The 22,389-nt window shown below is 43.6% G+C and overlaps 1 protein-coding gene across 1 annotated transcript in view; it reads left to right on the top strand.

The window, feature by feature from the left end:
- The first annotated feature begins 1,048 nt into the window (after positions 1 to 1,048).
- Positions 1,049 to 22,389, top strand: part of CTNNA1 (catenin alpha 1) — a 112,744-nt gene continuing 91,403 nt past the window's right edge. The window contains exons 1-3 of the mRNA XM_065848762.2: positions 1,049 to 1,206; positions 16,882 to 16,988; positions 19,234 to 19,429. Of these exons, the coding sequence (XP_065704834.1) occupies positions 16,884 to 16,988; positions 19,234 to 19,429 (301 nt within the window). The 5' untranslated portion in view covers positions 1,049 to 1,206; positions 16,882 to 16,883. The remainder of the gene's footprint in view (positions 1,207 to 16,881; positions 16,989 to 19,233; positions 19,430 to 22,389) is intronic.

Below are 22,389 nucleotides of genomic sequence, written 5' to 3'. Positions count from 1 at the left end.
TTGCCCCAGTGAATCAGCAGAAGAGTTGGTACAAAGATGATCTTCCTTTACTATGATAACGCTCGCTAAAATGAGAATTGAAGGGAAAGGCAGGAAAGAATATAGAGAAAAAAACCAAACCAAAACGAAAACCAAACCACTACGGCCAGACAACTTGACACTAATCAACACGAAAACTTGAATAATCAAGTTTTTTTTTTTCACATAAAAACAGACTGCAGTTTTCTAGACAAGTATTTTCATAGCTAAGTATTTAATAGCATAAGATGGAGGCAAATTTATGCCGAAGATTATTACTTTCGTAGCTGAATAAAGAGTTAAACCTATGGTCTGTGTTCACACTATTACAACGACATGGCAAGACTTACGAGGAGCAGCTGAGGGAGCTGGGGGTTCAGCTGGAGAACAGGAGCTGAGGGGAGACCTTCTGATCTCTGAACTGCCTGAAAGGAGCTTGGAGCCAGGGGGGTCGGGCTCTGCTCCCCAGGAACAAGCGCCAGGAGCAGAGGAAACGGCCTCAAGTTGCACCAGGGGAGGTTGAGGTTGGGTGTGGGGAACAATTTCTTCCCCAAAGGGCTGTGGGGCATTGGAACAGGCTGCCCAGGGCAGTGCTGGAGTCACCATCCCTGGAGGGCTGGACAGACGGACATGAGGTTCTCAGGACATGGGGCAGTGCCAGGGCTGGGTTATGGGTGGATTCCATGATCTTGAGGGGCTTTTCCAACTTAAATGATTCTGTGATTCTAAAACCCAAGAGAGACCGATCTGTAATTTTTCCTGCATCTCTTCCAAACCCAGGTATTCATCACCTCCCAGTTCTCCACAGACCTTTTGTGTCCTGCGCTACCTCGGGTAGATAAAGCCAGGTTTTGACCTAACATTTGTTTATTCTACTTCACAAAACGCCCACCCCGGCCCAGGGAGCCTGTGCAGTGGGGGTTCGGGATCCCCTGTGCCCCGCACCGAGGCCTCCGGCCGCACCTGCCGGCGGGCGGTGCCGGGAAGGGCCCGGGGGCGGCGCGGCGGGCGGTGCCGGGAAGAGCGGCCGGGCCGGGGAGGCGCCCGGAAGAGCCGATCTCCTCAGCGGGACGGGAGCGGCGGCGGGAGCGCCGGGCGGGGACACAAAGCGGCCGGGGGCCGGAGCGGGGCGAGAGGCGGCGGCGTAGGCGGTTCTCCTGCTCCCCGGTGAAGTTGTGGGGTGTTCAGGTACGGTGCCGCCGCCCGGTTTGTCTCACTTGGAAACTTTTGCGCGGCGAGGCGAAGCGGGCCGGGCCCTGCCGGCGCTCTGTGAGGGAGGCGGCGGGACGCTGAGGGCGGGGGAGCGGAGCGCGGCCCGGCGGGGGCGGTGGACAGGAGCGGAGAGACACGGAGGGGAGCGGAGAGACACGCAGAGGAGCGGGCGGGAGCGGGCCGCGCCGCCGCCTGTGGGGCGTGGGCCTGGGCCCGGGCCGCGCTCCGAGGCCGCCCTGGGCCCGGCCGGGACGGGGGGGCATCGGAGGGGTGGGAGCGGGGAGCCGGGTGTGTGTTGTGTCGCTGAGCGGTGTTTTCCGGAGGAAAAACGCCGGCCGAACCCGGTTCCTGGAGAAGTTTCGGTGGCGGCGGGGCCGAGGGAGAGGCTCCTCCCCGTGGGGCCGCTCCCCGGCGTGGGCCCGGCCGGCGCTGCCCGCTCGCCAGCGGCACCGCGGCCCCGGTGTCGCCTCCTCCCGCTTCCGACCCCGAGTTTCTCTCGGTGTAGCTGGAGCGGGTACCCTCTCTTCACCGAGTTGATGTTTCTGTTTCAGCTCACAGATCAGCCTCTTCACTGGGAACACCCCCCTCGCCTTAGCTTGGCTATACCACGTTTTTTGACACCCATCTCTAATCTGCTAGTATGCAGTAAGGCGGGTGCTTCTCTTTCGCTGACAAGAAGTTTTGTGCAACTTTTTACAGCCAAAAAGTAGGGAGAGAGTATCTTAGCCGCCAGTTTATGCGCGACCCCTCTCCCTCTGTCGTGGGGTTGCTGGTATGTATCTTCATTAGTCATTCTAGTTCAAACCACGTGAAATCTTTCAGACTCGGAGCTTGCAGGAAGGTGTGTGGTTGCACTTCTGTTTAGTGAAGAATTGTATGTGGTCAAGGTGTATTTCCCTGCCTGCCCTGCCCAGGAGGTGACGATGGCTCCACCAAGGGCCATTGATTGCTCACTCGCCCAGTCTGGGCTGAGTCTCTGTGGCTGTGTCCTTGTTCCAGCTTTCAGAGATATGACTCAAGGCATGTCTGGGTTATCTGTATTGAACTAGTCTGGGAGCTTTCTGCTGCCCCTCCCCCCGTTTTCTTCTTTTTCTTTTCTTTTGTCTTTTGTTTGGGTTGGGATTTTTTTGTTTGTTTTTGAGATAGGGGTCGTGTGAAAGGTGTTCTTGGGTTAGGTGTTCCCTGCGGTTTTTTTCCTGTGTTGTGCGTGGGGATGCGGGGGCGGTGGGAGAGGCTCTGTTAAGGGCACTCTGATGCCAATGCACATCCTCAGTCCTGCTGGCTACGCCAGGCTTCATGTATTTTCAAACCAGCTAAAGGTTGTGGTTTGGTTTGGTTTGTTTTTTTTTCTTTCAGCTCCTGGGTTGGTTTGTAGGCAGGTTTGTGTTTATATGGAGGTGAAAGCCCAGCATACTTTAGAATACATGCAGTCTTTTAGGTACCCTTTGTTTGGTCTGACTCGGGTGCTAAGGCCACAATAAGTGTTTAGTAGGACTTGTTTCTCCCTGCTGAATTCAAACTTTTTCTTTAAAAAGGGCATAATTTTCTGTTGAGTCACTAACTGGTTTTTATTTACAGAGAAACAGTTTTTAAAACATCAAAGAAATGTGTTCTTTTATTTACAGAAACAGACAAAAGGCTTTGTTTTAAAAATGCTTTGCCCTAACCTTTTCAATAATAAACAACATGCCTTCATTCTTTAGGTTTTTTTGAGCCTGCTCTAATAATAGGCCTCTGCATCAGAGATTAAAAGTTTACTCAAGGTGGCAGGGGGAGCACAGCGGGCAGAGATTAGAAATCTCGCGCCCAAACTGTATGATTAAATACCAATGTAAATATTTACCTCACAATGAATTTTCAAGCTTTGTGAGACATCAGCTTTTCTGCGCTGACATGTGTAATGGCACATGTTAATGTGTTCCTTCTTCATAGGGCTTCCACTGGTCTGATAAAGTTGTCTGAAAGCTGTAATAGAAAAGTAATTTGTGTGGGTTTTTTTCAGCAGTGTGAATATCTTCCTTCTGCAGCTGTAAGATTGAGAAACTGATCTTGCAAAGGAATCCACATGAGCAGAAATATTTGAGCTTGAAATATGCTTTAGTGGGACTTTGGTCCTGCCTTGAAATCATATCTGCTGTTACTATTTGATTTTGAAATGATCTTTCTTATGCAGAGAATTAGTTAAACTCACAAAAAATTAGGTAGCAAAACCAGTCACCAGATCATAGGTGGATAGGCGGGCTCAGCTAGAGTGAGGACCTGTGTGGCTGTGATATTTCTGTTAAAGGACTTGCTGTATTAGGCTTTACTGGCGTCTCTTGGCGTGGCTTGATGTGAAAGGAAAGATGATGGATGAAAGAGGATGGAGTATTATTTTGTTAGGACAGTGCCATATTGAGACAGTCATCCAACATGATGATGAATGCCTGTTGTTTTCTGCTGTTGTGCCTTAACTGGAAATCACTCAAATTCTTGTACTGCGGAACTGTAATGTGTATAACCTTGAGGATTTGGATCCTTTACTGCTCTGGGAGTTCACCCTAATTTAGCTTTATAGCTACTCTGGAATAGCTCCATTCAGTGAGTTTATAGCTCGTGTGCTGGTTAAACAGAGTTGCAGCTTTAGAGAAAGTGCAGATGTTTGATAATTACTACTTTTAACTCCATACTATTTTAATCCAGTGTATGAGACTTAAAATAGAACCTACCCACAAAACTGTATACCAGCACCCTTACTGGAGGAACTGTGCAGAAAAGTTGAGCGGTGAGAGTGACCTACTGTGCCGCAGAGCAGAACTGGGGACAAATGGATTTATTGAGGTAAAGGAACGGCAGGAAGAATGAACGCAGTGACTGCAGCTGTCAGGGGATCTTTCTCCCTGAATGACTGAGACTCCTTATCTTCCAGTCAGGGTGACAGTGGGTGTTAACTCTGGTTTCTAGTGTGCAGTGGGTTAGTAATAGACTCATCTGTTGGCAAATCTGATACTTAAATATGATTCATAATACCTCCTTGACTTTATTTAAAGAGCCAGCTACCTTTTCTCTAAACATGATTACATATTTTTGTTTGTTAATCCCAGATGTACTACAGAAAACATCCACTAGTCCATGGACATGTTTTTATAAATAGCTCTGGTGGAATCAGAGAGGAGTAACCTTTTTTCCATGTGATTTATGAAGTGATAGAAGTTATTAAATATGCAGATCTAAATTAACACAGTTTGCAAAGGGAAATTCTTCCCCATCTATTGACGTTCCCTTACTTCTGTTTGTATTTTTTCTAATTTACCAGACAGATACTTGATTAATCATTTAGAGTCAAGAGAATCTCTTTTGAAAGGATCTAAGTTCAGGCATCTATGGAAGGAAAACAAAATTTGAGGCTGGCTATAGCTAAAGGGGTAACAGTTACCAAGACAGAGAGTGGAACAATACTGAGAACATGACACTGAGCTGGATGCCAGTGGCTTCCCCAGTAGATCGGTTTGAATACCTTGAATGACACAGGAAGGAATGTTGATGTACCTAACAACAAAAGAGTGGGTTCATCTCCCAGAGTGTTTCCAGATTCCAGCGCAGTGAAGGGGTTGAGAGCAGATCAGCTGGGAACCAGCAGTGTGGCAGGTAGAATATTGCACGAGATACAACTTAAGTTCATGGTGTGCATTTTTGCCGAACAATACCTGGTTTTCTAAGCTATCTGTGCCCTGTTGTGGAACAGATGTGTATGATGATATATGCTTAAGAAGAATTTCTTTGTGAAGCTGCTGTCGGGGAGCAAATGAGACGTTAGTGGAAGTGAGGGTAGGAGATGCCGTAAGCCCATTAGTGCACCCTGCTTTGGAGTAGCCTTCAGCAGCTACTTTAAGACGAAGAAACTGAAACTGGTGGGCTTGTGGAAAACTGGTGAAATATCAGTAGGAAAAGGTGTTTGTTTTTTTTTTTTTTTTAGTTTTTATTTTCATGGAGATTAATTAAAGGGAATGAGGAAAGTGTGGGCCAGATATTTCTGTCATTGCTGCCACTCAGCACAAGATCGAGAGAGCATTTAGGTAAATGCTAAAATTGCCTTTTTTATACAGTTAGTAAGTAGTCAGTAAGAATTAGTGCTACCAGGAAATTGTGACCTTGATGGCATGCGTGGTTTTTTTTTTTTTCCCCTTCCACTGCCTTTCCCACTCTCCGAGAGTTTAGAGAGTTCTCATTCACTGTATTATTCTGGGTACTTTTGTGGGTCATATCTGTGGAGCTCTAAGGAGGGGGATTCTTCTTTCTTTATCTTTTCTCTAGACGATACAAGCTCAATCCAGAAGATCCACTTAAATAAGCGATCTGCACAAGGGCTGCACTAGCAATGTACCTTTAGATAATCAAAAGGGTCAGTTTAATTTTTCATGTAAACAAGGCTGTACTGGATGCCTATAAAACAGTGTTTAACCTGCGTAACACTCAGCAGGTCAGTATTCATCTTTGCAAAGTGCTCTTGAGATCTTCAGCTGAAGCTATACCTGGGGAAATGTTTTCTTTTTAATTGACTAGAATAACAGTTTCAAAAAGAGCATTGTTGCATAGCAGAGGGCAGAACTAGGGGTATGTGGAGTGAGGAGCAAAGTACAAGTGGGTGTTCCTCTGTAGATGTAATGAATGAAGATGTACAAGCTGCCTGTTCTTTACCTGCTTTCTTGCAAGTGTGTCCTTCTAACGTGTACTTGTAAAACTAATTTCTTTTGGCATGACTTAAGGACCTAGTGAGTCTCATCACTTAATGTTAAAGAGTTGCTCATGATCTTGGATAACTTGTGATGGACTGTGGACGCGTATGCAGGGGACAAGTTCCATGTAAGCTTCGCGTACAGTTTACCATAAAGCTCATTTCAACCAGTACCTATATCCAGGTGTTTCAGAGTCTAAGCATTTTAAAACTTAAATTATTTATTCATTTAAAGAATGAGAAGTCAGAACGATGACCTGGAGGTCAGGAGCAGGGCACTCAATGTGATCTGATGAGTATAGCTGAGAGCTCCATCTACCCTAGTGCCCTATCTCCATGACCCTTGTAGTGAGGGTTTGTTTGTACAGTCTCCAACTTTTTATTAGTCTAGCCCTTGTCTGAGGCCCCAGGTTACAGGCCCTTCACCTGACCTTGGCCAAGCTGGCTGTTAAACACCACCAGAAGGAGGGAATAAGACAGGAACTCCAGGGGTCATCTTCATTCCCACTGCTTGTCACACTGGTGAGCAGTATCCTCTGGCTCCGTTGATGCCTTTGAGGAGTGATGGATGCTCTTGGGTGGTGTCTGGTATTGTCCTCTGGTTCCCTGATCATATTTTTTTTGACCTTTGCCATGTTCCTTTTTATTGATCCCCACAATCATTCAGCTTCACTTCCTTATATCCTTCCCCCGCCTTTTTCTTGGGTGGTGGCTGTATGTGAAGCCATCCCTACAAGGGAAAGCAGCAGGCAAGCAGTAAAACAGCCAATAAAACTGTGAGAAAAGGGCAGTTGGGTAGCATTGCTTCCCTAAGGTGCTGTGCCAGCTCCTGCAGTGCAGGAGCTCCCAGAGCCAGGAGTTTGAGCCCGGGCTCATTTCTGTTCTGCAGATTTGTCCAGCGGTGCTTGTGGCCGGTGCCCAATGCTGGCTGCTCGGCTTCCGACACTGGCGGGCTTGGCTGCAGGTGCGAACCGGCTGTCACTTTGTTGTGCTCAACAGGCTCAATGCAAAGACTTAATTTCTTTTAAACTTAGAAACCTGCTTGGGGGTTGAAAGGCTTCATACAAGGTACAAGTAAAATGAAAAACATTGTGTGTTTTGTGAGTGTAAAAAGCAAAGATCTGTTTTGGCTGTATGAAAAGCTCTGGAGTGGTTTAAACTTCTGTACAAAATATGGCATTGTAGTTACTGCCACTAACACTTGTTGGAAGATGTGTTTAATTACAAACGAGTGCTGTTGCAGCTGGAAATGCAGTTCCTAACTAACATTGAACAATGCACCCTGGAAGCAGAGGTGTAGGGAAGGCTCTTAGGAAAGGAAGCATGACCCTTGATTGTTACTTCATGGCAATTCCACTGCTGCTGGAATCCTCAGTCACAATATTCTGATTTTGTACCAGTACACTGAGGAGTGCAAAATGATTGTGTGGGTGTGGTTTTCCCCCTTCCTTGCTGGGGTGAGGGAGAAAAAATAATGATATAAGATGCAATAAATTGTAGTGGGGGGGGGGGGGGAAGGCTAGAAGGCTTATTATTAGTGAAACAGAGTAATACACATTATTTGTACAGGGTTTAAAGCTTATAACCTCAAGAAAAGTTAATTTTTGATCTGTGTGCATCAGTAGTCTAGCATCAGGTGTTTTAAGCTGTTTTACATAGCTGGCAGGAATGAGATAAGGCAATTTGATTATGTTTAACAAAATATTATCAAGGGCCTAGGGAAAAGCCAGTGGTTCTTGGTGAAAGGCACAGCGTTCAGCAGAACCAGAGGCAAAGCACTGGTGTGCAGCCAATTGAACAGGATTTCTTGGCACATCTGCTTTTTGTTCCGCAGCTTTGTCTTGTTTCCTGTTCCTGGGGGTGAAGAGAAGGGGTGGAGTGAGAAAATGTGTCTTTAATTGGATATAGGTTGGTTTCCCCTTGGTGCGGGGTGGGGGAGAAGTCTCTTTTCCAGCAAGAGCAGCCAAGCGATGACTCCTTCTCAAGCCTTCCGGTTCCTTCCTGTTGCGTTTATGAAATGTGGGTGGGTCGGTGACACTTGGGTTTGGTGCAATTGTTTTTTTTTGTGTTTTTTTTTTTTTTTTTTTTAAAGTTACTTTAATTGGTCATCCCTATGGTAAGGCAGTGACTTGAAAGGATTCCTGTCCAGGCAGATTGTTGTTCGCTGTGATTCCGTTGCACTGCTCTGCACCCTTAGCAAGTCTGTACTGGACAGAAGGTGGTTTTGACTTTGCAGGTAACTCTGGTAAGCATCCAAAAATTCATTGCACCAATGTGTTTTTATTATTACTTATCGCTCTTCTGAAGAAGCTGCAAAGTTCTCGTCAGTCAGTGCCCGCTGTGTTCTCAGTGTCTGCAGCCTTGTTTGCGGTGGAGATGGTGTGCGTTGGAACATCCTACCTTACATATTCTTCCAGATAATTGCAGTCATTTAGAAGATACTTAGCTTCACTCTTCTTCCTGGGGTTTGTTTTTGTCTTGTGTGGGTTGTTTTTGTTTGGTTGGTTTTAATTTTTACTTTTTCCCCTCTTTACCTCACAACATGTGTTGGCGGAGCTGCAAGTTGAGAGTTGTCTGGGGGCGTGCAGTGACGGTGCAGTTCTTCCTGAGAAACCAATCCATTGTTTATAGCTAAGAGATGGTGTTGAAGGTTGCCATGAGCGTAAGGTGAAATTCTTACCTTTTCACTTGTGGGCTTTGTTATTTCTTTTTTCTTTAAAAAATAATTGCTTTGTAATTTTTAGGTAAGACTGACAGAGTGTTCCTGGATCAAAGTGAAGGGCTGGATAGGGAATTGCAAATAACTTCGAGAAAAACTTTAGAAAACCTTTCACTTTGAAGAATCTCTAGGCTCATATTCTCGTTTACTTCAGTGAACGCTTTTCTTTTAGTAGATTTTGCAAGCGGAGAAGATGATGGAAAACTGTTTTCACTCTTGTAATGCTGTTTTTGTTACATAGTCTTTGATTGCTACTATATGGGGCATGCAATTGAGAAAGAATGTGGTATTTAGTCTGTTAATACAAGGCTGCCCATTTCATTCGTTATCTCGTATCAAACCTCTCATTATAGGAATCTCACTTTTTTCAAAACATGCGTGTCAGCTCAAACAACTCCAGTATTTGTGTACTTCTGACAGTTTTAAAATTGTTAATGAGGGTCTAGATTTAGAAGATGTGGTCAGCTAAAAGCACTGAAGGGTATTGCATAACAACACATCAATTTGGGAATTAAAATGTGGTTTAGTGGGGTCAGATTCTGGTTATTTCTGACTCTGTAGCTTAAATGGCACTTTTTATTGCAGATTGAGCTCTGAAGAAGATCAGAACAAAAATACCCAGGTTTTCTTTTCCTTTTATTGCCAACCATCAAGTGGGTTTTTTTTGCAAGTTAAGCAAGAATTAATTTTGCAGCACTGGCAAATTCTTGTGCCAACCGATAAAGTAGACTAATTTATAACAAACTTTTTCTTAGTTTTTGTCACAAGTATTTCTCAAATAACTTGTTAAAAGGTTGCCTATTTGTGCATTCATTGCTAGCTTAAGGTTGGTACTTCAGACCCCAGACTACACTCGCACAGGTTTCAAACGCTGTGCTCTGTAGCCACAGCGGGGTCTGAAATGTGTTCTGTGCTTCTGAGAGTGGCAGTAAGCTGTTCTTCCATTCTTTCGTAAGGATTTTAGGGAACCTTTACACAGTCTTCCACCTCAAGGATGGGAAGAGATACAAGGTTGGAAGGGCTCTCAGTAGCTGGATTTAAGTGGTCCAGCAGATGGACAAGTCTCACCTGGGCTCTGCTGTCCCCTCTGCAGGCTGAGTCCCCTCGTTTTGTTTGCAAGTGCTATACTTATAGGCTTAAATGTGGGAAATTGGGCTGGGGTTTGGGAGTTTGAAGGTATCGTTGCTTCAGGGATAAGTTGTTGCTTTTTGCTTAAAATGCAAGTGTTCTCCTCTTCTGCATGGCCAGAGTGTCATAGTCCTGATCTGAAGAGCACACAGCTAAAATACAGGCATTAAAATCTAGCAATTGCCTGTTCTGACTTTGGAGGTTTTCCTTCATGGTGTTAGTATTGCAGGTCTTCAGCCTAAAATGCACCGACGTTATTGTGAAGACAGAATGAGGGGATTTATTGCTAACAATAGTAGTTCACTGCTCATTACACATCTTCTCTCTTCCCCGAATTTCAAGTTTTGCAGCTATAATGTTGAAATTTAATCTTAGTTATGTAAGAAGATTCTCTTTTTAATTAGAAAAAGTGTGTGTGTCTTCTAGAGCAGTGTTTTGATACTCCATCAGTTTTCTTTATATAGTTGGAATCCTGCTTGAGTTTTGCAAACTGAAAACTGTGCAGAAGTAAACTGGATGCTTGTTGGGACATACCGGGATATCCATCTGGACACTTTAATGAGTATAAGCATGAGTTTGGTTCTTATGTTCTTTTAGGATGTCATCCATGAACATCCATGTCTTAGTATGACGCAAATAACCACTACTTGCCTGTGCTTGCTGTGATTTGGTCTGCGGTGCACCTCATTTCTAGCTTCTTCAACGTGAAACAATCCTGGCAAAAATAACATTATCAGAGCCTAACGCTTACGTAACTGAAGGCAAGAGGCTGTTGTTAGCACTGGCTTCTCCAGAAAATCTGGGCTTTTTTGTACTTGTGAAATCTCTGCTGAGGTCTCAGGAACACCACAGTGAAACTGCTTGTGCACAGCATTTCTTCCATCCTCTTAATGGTAGCGAGACCAAAATGAAGGTGTGAAAACCTGTTACAGAGTGCTTTCCTGATTTTGGACTGAAAATAAGCTACTTGAATCCACAGTACCAGAGGGGAGAAGGTGGCTTTGGTAACAGGGCAGGAGGTAACACCAGGTAGAAGGGAAAACAGAGGTATAAGCTTCAGTGATTAGTTTTTTCTTTTTTTTTTTTTTTTAATTGGGGGCACCAGATTAAGTTGTATCTCTTAACTCAGCGATAAGATCTAAAATTTTACCAAACAAATGGAGGAGAAGCATTTGTTACTGGCTGTCCAAGGCTTTCTGGGTGATTTCAGATGCTTCTCTCTGGGTCTTTTCAAGAAGAGCAACAGAGAGAAAAAAAACTCTATGAGAACAGCTTATGGCAGCTGGACCTGGGATGGTACTGGTGAGAAATAGGCTTATCTGAACCAGGATATCTTCTTTTTACTTGGGTTGTTACTAGGGTCTGTGGAAAAAAAATGTGTAGCAAAGTTGAATACACTCAAATGGTAGAAGTGTTTTTATAATTGAAAAATATAGTCAATGCAACATCTGAGATTGTATTGATATTTCGGATTGTCAAAGTCTAATAGTAAGGATTTCAAAGGAAATGCCTTCATGACATTTATGGTGGAGGAGATTATTTGATAGTCTTCAACCTCAAATTTTGTCTGTTTAGCTTAGCTATGTTAGAGTATGACTCTGGTTTTAGCTGTGTATACTTGTTGTTAAGTAAAAATAGCTTAATTGTTCCTTGAAAAGCATCACGTATACCAAACATCCTCGACTAGCAGCTATTCAGCTGCTGAGAGGAAGGAGCAGCACTTGACTTGTGGAACAGGGCAGACAGGGAGACTCTGAAGGGAAAGGATGAAACTTTCTTTCCTGGATACTCTCAGTTGTAGGACAAACAATGCTGAACTGTTGGTGGAATGTGATGAAACCCCCATGTGTGAGCTGGGTTTAATATGAAGTGTGCCTTAACCTTTTTCAAATGAAAAATATTCAGAATATTTGTGTTAACGGTGTATGTTAGATACCCAATTCCCACAGGTTTTTATTGGCTCTGTCTTGTCCTCTACCTTCAGCAGGAGTAAAGAGGCAAAGGCTGGTTATCAGGTGCTTGGGTAACAAATCACAGAAATTCCCATAGCAGGGAAGCCGGTTCATTCTTAGCTGAAGTTGAAGCAAAGTCATTGTGTTGTGAATCCCACCGTGTTCCACTCTCATGACTTGGGTGATGGAATAAGGGATATTCCCGTTACATTGCACAGAATATCCAAAGTCTGAGCATGGTAGAGAACAGGATTGTTGCTCAAAATAACTGCAACTACTTAAATATGAGAGAAATAAGCTGTGAAATAATGCCATCAAGTACACGTTACTGTGCCTGGGCACAATCAGCTGAATGAAATGGGGAACAACTGGGTGGGTAGGAGACAGGGCATTAAAATGGAGAATGTCCTCCCAGGTATAAAATGTTCTTGTACGGTACTCTTTTGTTAAGTTTTTTGGATAGCATAATACTTGAATTCAGCATGTGGTCCATTGTGCTTGGCCTGGGTTAGCCCCTGCTGTGCTAGCGAGACCACTGAATACCATCTTCCCTAAGAAAAAACAAGAAGGAATGGTGAGTGTATTATAGTTAAAAACTTTTAGAAAGTGGCATGTTAGGTTAGTTAAAATTTGAAGACTGATAGGAGATAGCATGTAAAAGGCTCTTCAGGTGGCACAAGGTGCTGGTACTTAAGTTGCAGCACAGATGGGCAGTTCAGTTTTCCACTGTGTAACCAAAAGAGATTTGCTGTGATCTGGAGACTGCAGGATCTCCTGGTACAGAGCAGGTTGGATGTACCGTCTCAGTAGTGCCTGAGATAGCAGCACTGCCCTTGGGTGTGTGTGGGAGGGCAGCCCGGAAAAACAGGACTCTGAGCACTGGGCCTTTCTGGAGTTCTGTTGGCGTGCAGAGCTCACTGGTAAAATAGTGCTCCTTGGTGGGCTTTGGAAGAGCCTGGGTACCTTCAGGACACTGCTGCGAAGAAGCTGCAGAGATACGTTCCAGTGCTTGCCAAAATCTAGAAATTATTTACATGCCAGTATTCTGGAAGTAGTTAACTGAAGTTATTCTGGAAGCCTTGAATTACCAGTTTTTGAAAACACTGTGGCTTTTAGTTGTGATTTTTAGGAAGAGCACTGTAGGGATGTTGCCTTCAGTGCATTCACGGCAGACCAGCTGGTTTGCCATGGTGTGTAGATGCAGCCCTGGCAGTTTGGTGCATCTTTTTGTTCAGGTCTGTGCTCTTTCCTCTCCCAAGCAGTGTTGGGACCTGCAGTGTGGGGACAGAGCTCATGCCAGGGCTGCTGCAGTTCCGCCTCCTCCTTCAGGACACTAAGCTGGCAAGGTAGATTTTTTAGCTCCTGTCTCACTCTGGGACCATTTTGGCTGCCTGAAGTGGCTCACTGCATTCAGGTGTGGGTGTCTGTTCCAGGCAGGTTTGTGGCAGGGAAAGGAGCTGCAGGATTGTGGCAGTGTTTGCTTCAAGTGTAACAATAAACCTCTTCTTAAGCTTTCATTGTTGCCAAGATCTTGATTCTTTGTATAAAGCGAGGGAGGGGACACATTGTCCTGGAATGGCTCTGCTTGTGGAGCTGCTCCTTGGCTGGAAATTGTGAAATTTCTGGAGGCAACAGGGAAATCTGGAAGTGACTTCTTCAGAATCCTGTTCTTTCCCCAGCCTTGTGTCCTTTCAAGTGGACTGAACCCTGGTAAGATGTAATTGCATTACTCTTGAACCATCTACGATGATGAGCACCATCATGACCAGTATAGTAACCTGAAGTGTTTCCCATCAACATGCTGGGCTCTGAGCATGCTTTGAGGTTGGGCCTTCATGTGTCTGAGCATTGTATGTGCTGGGAGGGGGTTCCTGCTCTCTGCAGCAGCTCCACTTGCTGCTCTGTTTTCAGTAGCACCTGGTTCAACTCATCTGTGACATCCAACTTTGCCCTGTGTTTCCACTTGAAGGGTTTTGCCAACGGTGCCAGCTGATGTAACCATCTCCTCTTGCCCTTGCCAGTTCTGCTCACGACAGTATCCGTGGTGGCACGGTGAACCAGATGGGCATCTCAGCCCACCCTGCAAAAATGGCTTTCTTTCCTTCCAGCCAAGTCAGTTCTTCCCCATCTGCTTAATCACTCAGCCATGGGGAAAGCTGTGCCAGTACAGAGGGGGTGTGATGTGAAGATGGGAACAAGTTCCTAGAGGTGTGTGGGAGGATGAACGTTGGTTTTCAAGCAGATTTCCTGCTGCTTATGAAACCACAGGCTGGGCAACCACAACTCCTTGAGTGGTGGTGTCTTTCTATCTGTTCAATTGCTTCAGATTCAACATCGCTTGGTCTTCTGCTGTGCGGTCTGTGCTGCTGTGTCCTTGCAATTCCTGCTTTGAGTGCAGGCGCTGCTGCATGTCCTGTGCATGGCAGGGCTGTGGTGTGGAGAACCTGGTCCCATATCAGCTGGCTCCTCCAAGCTGTCAGAAACAGTGCTGCACTAGCCTGTGGCTGGGTCCATCTTCCAGAGGATGTCCTCTGTCTTCATGAGATGTTGCAGTTATTGCGGGTGTTGTGGGAATCGTTGTGTGCTCTCTAAAAGCCAGCAATTAAGCATTCTGCTAGCATGTCCTCTGATTGGATTTACTCTGTTACTATTTTTGAATTAATGAAGGCAGAGTTTGAGCAGGCCCAGGGACAAGGTAGGTTCCAGAGAACCAGAGCGCAGCCCTGCAGTGTCCTTTTACCCCTAAACCCTCCCCAGTCACATGCATTTGGAATCTATATCCTGTTACTGTGTTCTTCACAAGTATTTAGTTGACTAAATGCATTTACTACAGTGTACAAATGATGTCCAAGTTGTTGCTATCAAACAGTGTAGTTGACATCAACCTACGCTTTTTAGATAAATTTCAATAAAGTTCATACTAAGTGGCTTTATAGGACATTACTTTGGCCAATTCATGAGCTATCGTGCTAACGTGTTTTCAGATGAATTGCCTTCATTATCCCACTAATACAATTAATGTATCTTCTCATGGTTACCTCGTCCTGCACTGTGTTTCTCCGAGAGGCGTAACAGCATTAAATACGTAGAAACAGCTTTTACCGAGAAACTTAATGGGCTTTCCAGAGGCCTGGGTATGTTTCTCAGAAATCAGAAAGGCTTTTCAGCGTATTTTTCTTAGTTTCTTACGTAGGAAGCATTCACACTGAGCTAATCAGGAGGGAATAAAGCAGAGAAATTCCTTGTTCAAGGTAGGACAGAGATGTCCAACTCGTTTTCACCAGGGGCCATGTCAGCCTCATGGTTGCCTTCAAAGGGCCGAACGTCATTTTAGGACTGTATAAATGTAGAAGTAGTTACATTTATACATTCCTAAAATTCCATTTAGCTTTTTGAAGGCAGCTGCGAGGCTGATGTGGCGCCAGTGCCAGTGTTTGCTACCCTGGGGTAGGATGTTACTGGGGGTGAAGGGCATTTCACAGCTTGTACTGTGCCAGCATTTGGGCTGTGGCAGAAGCACCTTTGAGCTGTTTGATTTAAAACTGTCAGAAATGTTATATGGATGCTAGCATGGATCAATCTCTTCCTATTCTTTTTTTCAAATATTTCAGCTTTTGAAGGTTTCTTTCTCTCCAGCAGTGTAGGCACTTACAGCGTGGGCATAAGTGGGAAGCTGAATGCAGGTTAGGTGAATATTCCGGCTTTGCAAAATTGTACCTCAGGTTATGACAGTGTATAGGCTTTTCAGGGCAAAGATTTGTTATCGGTAGTGCAGTACTTAATTGTATCACATCTATGGTGTGAGAGCCCAGCCTGCCAGGAAGGTGCTGCCAGGTGATGCTGAGCCCCGACTTCTTTACACCCTCTCAGGAGGAGCTTCTCAAGTGCCCGGGAGATTTTATTCTTCAATGGGGAAAACATAGCCATGTCTGTGCTGTTTCTGCATGTTTAACTGGCAGTGTCGGTAGAAAATGGTTGTTGGTACGTGTCGTAAACACTGTTGATTACCAAAATTAGCACATTGCCTCCTTTAAAATAATGGACCGTTGTGCGCGACTGGCAGCTCGGGGACATCTGGTGCTGTCAGAGCAATCTGTCTGCTGAGATGCTATGCAGACAATGCCCTGTCCAGAGTCAATTTAAAAATATCAGCTAATAAGCTTTAAAACAACATCAGCGATAGACGCTTAGGAAAAGGGGTGGAAGGACACTTTGGAAATGTATTTCTCTTCCTGACTTTTTTAAAAATAAAAATTTACAAAAGCGGGTTTAGTCTAATCTTGAATTTTGAGGACAACCCAAAGCAGGAAAAGCTGGAATCTGTTAAGTCTGAAATAGCATGAACTGGTTTAATGGACCTGTACATAATTTAAATCCACCTTTTAAACTTGAAATTATGGTTCTGGTTATTTCCTTGTTGTGCTGTACAGCATCACAGTGTTAAATCTGGTGATCTGTTGTAGTTAATTATTTTTATTCTTTTTAGACTACTGGTTTCAAAAGCAGAGCTATTTTAGTAGCTTTCATAGTCATATTTGCTGTTCCATTGGGATGTTGATATAAAACTGTAATGGGAAGGAAGAGCTCGGTGTCATCTTTTAACAGATCTCTTCATGCAAATCTACTTTTCCCTCCTATGTAAATGTTAAGGGGAGGTGTAGTAGATACATAAGCTGTTAAATATTAACCAACTGGATTTTCTGGCTTCGTAAGGCTTATGTTCGCCATTTTACCTTTGTACTTGCAAAAGGTGAATTGGATGAGCATGTAGGTTGAATGAGTTGAGTTGGAACCCGGCTCCTGGTTTGACAAAGCGTTTGGGGTAGGGACTGATGTGTAGACCAAATGTTGTCTATCTTGTTATTGCTCTGATAAAATACTGTAGGTTCTGGTGTGGTTTTGTGTGTTATTTTCTACCCAAAACATACAGGTAATGTCTATATTGTCATAACAAGCAATTTTTTAGACCGTCACCTGTTGAACCAAAACTGATGTTTCTGCAGACAGTATAACCTTAACTTAAACCAAATAAACGTGATGTTTGTTTAATAGCCCGCATTTAAATTTATTTTAAAAGTACATTCCAACAGCATTATTCATAATAAAAATGTATTAATGTAGCTCTCTTATGATTCTAGAAATGACTGCGATTACTGCAGGCAACGTTAACTTCAAATGGGACCCCAAAAGCTTGGAGATAAGAACACTGGCGGTTGAAAGACTACTGGAGCCTCTTGTTACACAGGTAGGGAAAAAAACCAAACTTCATAAGGATGATTACTTGTTTTGATGTGTTATTTCAATTAAGTAACTTTCTAAGCTTAAATTCCACAAGTAAGAACACTACAAAACTAAAGGTGGAAAAAAGCGTACAAACAACTTCTGTGTTCAGTTTTATTGTGACAGTTATTGGGCACCAGTCTCGGAAAACTGTGCAACTTCAGCACCTGCTAAGAGATAGTTTCAATTAGAAGTGCAGAAATGCATGTTGGTATAATAACTAATGTTCCATTGCTGCTGTGCTGTTTCTCACCTGTGTTTTGGGTGGTATGCTGTTTATTAGTTGAGTCTTTAAAAAGCTGTGCAACATATCATTTAGAGACTGGTATTTGGGAATGACGAAAGTCCCTGGCAGTGAAGCCAGTAATGTTTGCCAGAAATGGCTGCTCTCAAAGAAAAAACTTACGAGAGCCTGTGTTTAGTGTTCCCTCTGGAAGGAGGTTCAGGTAAATGGTGACATGTGTGGCAGGGGATGTTTGCACCCTATCCAAACCAGCCTTGTGTTGTGGCTAGATTACTAACCAAGTTCTACCCAAGATGTATGCTTTTATGGCACTTGTTACTGTTTCAGTATAGACTTTACAAGACATACATGCTTTCTTTTTAGTTCTGCCTAATGTTTTATGCTGGATTTGTGAATAAAAGCTTATTTCTGCGTGGTGTATATTGCCCAGTGAAATAAGAATAAAGAAAAGCTAGAGTAAGTCTTGTAAATGTAAGCTATGTGTATTGAGCATTTTGAAGACTTTTGGAAGACACTTTCGTGGAGGTCTGAAAGAGAAGATGCCCTGGAGACAGTTAATGCGTCTTCTTTACCATGGTTTTCCGGAAATATGAAATTTTAAAAGTGACAGTATGAAATGGACACAACTCCTGCTAAGCACAAACTGCAATGATCAAGTTGTGTTTCCAGTGTTAACATCCTCTTAATTGTCAGGCTGCTCTCTGTACCTGCCATCTATTCCTTCCAGATATTCAGATGGGCAGTTGGATAATCTACTGTATCGCTTTTTAGCCAGAGTTAGTGATGGAGTCTTTCCTTAAGAGAAATTGTCCTCATTTGGCAAACTGAACTGAGCAAACATGTTTACAGGACCTTTTTGTCCAAAGTCAGTGTCTGTAACTTATTCCTGGAGCAGCACAATAGGCTGTCCTGGCAATCCCAGATTTTGTGAATGATGTGTCTCGCAAAATACAGAGAGGAAAGCAAAGTAAGTTGTGTTGTTGCAAATTGTAGTATGTGATGAACTGAGACTACCCCACACAAATGCTCCCCATTAACTGACAGTGATATTCCCAGCTGGCGGCTTTCCCTCTCAGTCAGCCGGCTGAGAAGATGGATTCAACTCTGAGGACCTTTATGTCAGCAGCCCTTGGGCTTTCCAGAGTAGTCATATTTTTAGTGTTGTAATTTAATGTCCCTCTGAAGTACCTCTGTGTGCATTTTCCTAGACGTAACAAAAAAGATGGGGAGGAAATAAAAGGGGGACAAAGAGAAAAGCTCACATGGGTTTTGTGACATCTGTGTGTTTGACTGGAGGGGACAGATCCTGATCCTGAGCTAACAGAGAACCTGGGGGTCATATGGCCGCTGGTGACCAGCTCCTAGCAGGCTTTTGGTCTGACACGTCAAACTTGGCAATATTTATTGACTGCAGGAGCATTGGGAGGGTTTGGTTGTTTTAGGGAAATAATGAGCTCTAGGAAGTCCTTTGCTCTGCATTCAGCCCATTGGCTGTAGCACTGTTTCGGACTGAAAGATACTGTGCTGTTCGATTTGTGTAGATAATGGCTTCAGTCTTGTCTGGGGCCTTTCATGCCCAGAGAGCTGTCCCAAACTAATTATCCCCAACTCACTTTCTTTTTATGTGGTGCCAAACAGCTCTGGCCTGTTACTGAGATTGCTGTTTATCAAGAATACAAGTAGATCTCAAGTGTTAAAATCAAATTTTCAGGTCTGCTGCTGATAAGAAAAATCTCTAAGCAGTTTAGCTGAATTTATAATGCTCGTCTAAGGAATCAAGGAGCACGGTAATGTTTAAAGAGACGTGAAAAACACTTGTTCGTGAGTTTAACTTTTGGAGCTGGCAACAGCACAGGTGTTAGCAGTAGGCTGTCTAGAAAAAACTACGCGTGGCCTTGCTGTCAAATTGATAAACTCCTAATATATATATTTTTTTTTTCTAATTTTCTTCCATCTATGCGTTTAGGTAACAACACTGGTTAACACTAGCAACAAGGGCCCCTCTAATAAAAAGCGAGGGCGTTCTAAAAAGGCCCATGTTTTGGCTGCTTCCGTTGAACAAGCAACAGAGAATTTCCTGGAGAAAGGAGACAAAATTGCAAAAGAGAGCCAGTTCCTGAAGGAGGAGCTGGTGGCGGCTGTGGAGGATGTTCGCAAGCAAGGTAAGAGCTGTGTGTGCTGTAGCTGGTGAAACTACAGCTTCCTTGAGGAATAATGTGAACGGGGCAGATCTGAAAGTTGCATGTCCCAGGTAGAGATTGAGAAGAGAAGCAGAAGGGCTCGTTCTTTGATGAGCATTTAAAACTTGGTTTAGGCTAAAACCTAAACTCCCCCCTGCCTGTTCTGGAACAGTGTATCAAATATGTCAATAACTTCTTCAATACTTGAATGTATTCAAAACAGCATTGTAGGAGGAAGAGCTGAGTGTTGACTTGACAGAGCCGGGTGTCTCAAATATGCAAAATGTAAACAGCAACAAACAGAATGCGAGGACCTTGATTCAATATTCCAGGCTTCCTCCCCCATGTCTAGTGTTGATTTTTATCATTTTCTTTTTTACTTTCTTAGAGAAGACCTGCAAGAAAAGCCTGTGGAGCTGGCTCACTCTAAAATATGCACTAGTAAATATTGTTGCTCATAAATCATTTATCATTCTTCCAGTCATGAGCCTTTTCTATGCTTCAGTGAAACCCAGTCAACTGGTATTAATTGTGGTGGCTGCTGCTGGAAAAAAAAAGAAAAAGGAAAACTCATTAGCATTAATTACTTGTTTGTAGCTGAAGCCGCACAGTGATGAAATATTAGTTGAATATGGTTCTAAGTTCCGGATGAGCCTGGTTGACAGACCAAAGAAAGATCAACATAAGAAGGCTGCAATATAAGGGGCTAATTGAGTTGGCTTAATTTAACAACAACAAACAACAGCAAAAGAGACCCCTTTGTCTTGAAGACTTTAATTTTTGTGCTTGCTTGATTGCTGCTCAGAATGGAGAGTCAGAGCTCAGCTGTGAGTACCTTCAAGTGACTCTGTGGTGTTTGTGAGCGAGGGAGCTGTACTCAGTCCTCAGCATTGAGGAGCTCCACTAGCCCTGTTTGTAGTTGCACATTCCAGTGAGAAGCTGGTAGGAAGGGGAGACTGAGACTAAAACATCCAGGATGAGCCTTTCACTCGTTCCTTGGCCCCTGCTTGATTTTGAGACTGCGCAGAGTAGATGGCAAAGCTTTCCTGCTCTGTTGATCTTTAACGGAGGAGGTGGAGTTGAGGGCTGAGAGGTGCTGGAGTGAAATAACTTCTCACCCTAATGTTGTTTCACTTCTTCCTCCCTTTTTACTGTTTGCAACTTGTGTGAAATCCAGTGCAGAGAGAGCTGTGTCTGTGTTCTGAAGCTGGGTGGGTGAGGATTAGACTTGAGCGGTGCCCACCGCTCTGTGGGGACAGTCGCAGCAGGGCCGGCTGAACAGGGGTAAAACCCTTTGCCCTGGCATGGTGCCAGTGTTTGGTCAGGTTTAGCAGAGCGGCTCTTGGTAAAGAAATTAAAAACCAAACAAACCTTTGAGGAAATTAGAAGCAAATGGTGAAAAACGAGATATAACAGAGGGAAGGCTTATTGGTGCCAACGCCCAGGGAAGGATTGCCGTTCTCAGCAGTGGTAACGACAGCAAGGAGATAGGAACTCTCAGTGTGCATGTTTATATACAGTCTGTGCACTTCAGAAGTGTTTCCAATATTGTGGTATACCAGTTGAATTCATGAACTGGAGAAACTGGGAAAATTGAGTACAAAGTGTGTGTGTGTGTTTGTGCTTAGCAAAACTTCAGGCATTGATGCCTTTATCTGCCTCTTGCAATGGGGGCAGAAGTGGAGAGGAGAATCTGGGTGTCTTGTTTGGCACTGGGGTGATCATGAACTGACAGCATCTGCGTGTCTGACGGTAGCAGTGGGATTAGAGAAGTGTAGCACAATTTATCTTCAGCAGAAGACAGGAAAATAGGATTAATAATGCCTGTATTTAGAGTAGGGAGAGGTTTAGTTACCATAATAAAAAAGATGAATGAATATAGACAGAGGTTATGAAGATGATTAGGACAATAGATAACTTGTCTCATCAGAGAAAATTAAAAAATCTTTTTTTTAAGTTGGCAAGAAGAAGATGGAGAGGGTACATGATTGTAGCGAGCACGCGTGTTCATGAAATCCCATTTGTTGAGGGTAAAAACAAAGAAGTGAGAAGAGCTATTTAGAATGAATGATAGTGTAGCTACATACTAAATCAGCAGAAGTGGATCTTCAAAGTCTTCCTGATTTTTTTACAATGAAAGAATAAATTACAACTCACTTTAAATATTAAGCAAGTTCATGAAATATCCTAAAGCAAGATTCCTGGCCCTTTAAAGCTTTGGACTTTTGACTTCTTTAAAACTAGTGAAACTTCTTAAAATAAAATTTTGAAGAGAAGAGTGGAGACAAAGAACCACAGTGTTTTTCAGAATAGATCCTGCTGTGGTTACAGAAAGGACTTATTACTGGGGAAATGTCTGATGTTAACACCTCAGATTTCAGCATCCTTACAGCATTTGTTACATTAATTTCTGCCCGTGGAGTTTTGTTGGATAATAGAAGGAGCAATATCGGTCTTGCCCAGTCTGACTCCCCCACTGTAAGTGCTGGTTGCAGACTCTGTGATCAAGAAGGTAATTTATTTTGGGTCATGCTGACCAGGCTATTCCTATTTATTTCCTTTATATATCTGTATGCTAGTGTGAGGATCCAGGGTATTAACTATGGTCTTACTGTTGTGTTTCTTCCTATGGTGATTTTACATAAAGGACCAAAAATTAAAACTTGAATTTAAAACTCTTAAGCATGTGCATAGGGTTTTAGACAAGAGGGTGGATGAATGGTCTTGTGAATCCTCTGATCATGTTTCATGGTTGCAAACGCAGGGCAGTGAACGCAGTGATTCAGCGTGGTGTGTTTCTGCCCTGTGTTTCCGAGTGAAGCTCTCTGAGCAGTGAGGTGAATTATGAAAGGGTAGAACGTTTTTGTGGTTTTTTTAACTGTACTTCACACAAGATACATGGCTTAAGGATTTCCAAGGAACAGGAGGAGGCCAGCTGTGAA

Source organism: Patagioenas fasciata, chromosome 14 (genome assembly GCF_037038585.1).
Source record: "Patagioenas fasciata isolate bPatFas1 chromosome 14, bPatFas1.hap1, whole genome shotgun sequence".
Classification (NCBI taxonomy): domain Eukaryota; kingdom Metazoa; phylum Chordata; class Aves; order Columbiformes; family Columbidae; genus Patagioenas; species Patagioenas fasciata.
This window is presented reverse-complemented; position numbering and strand designations above follow the sequence as displayed.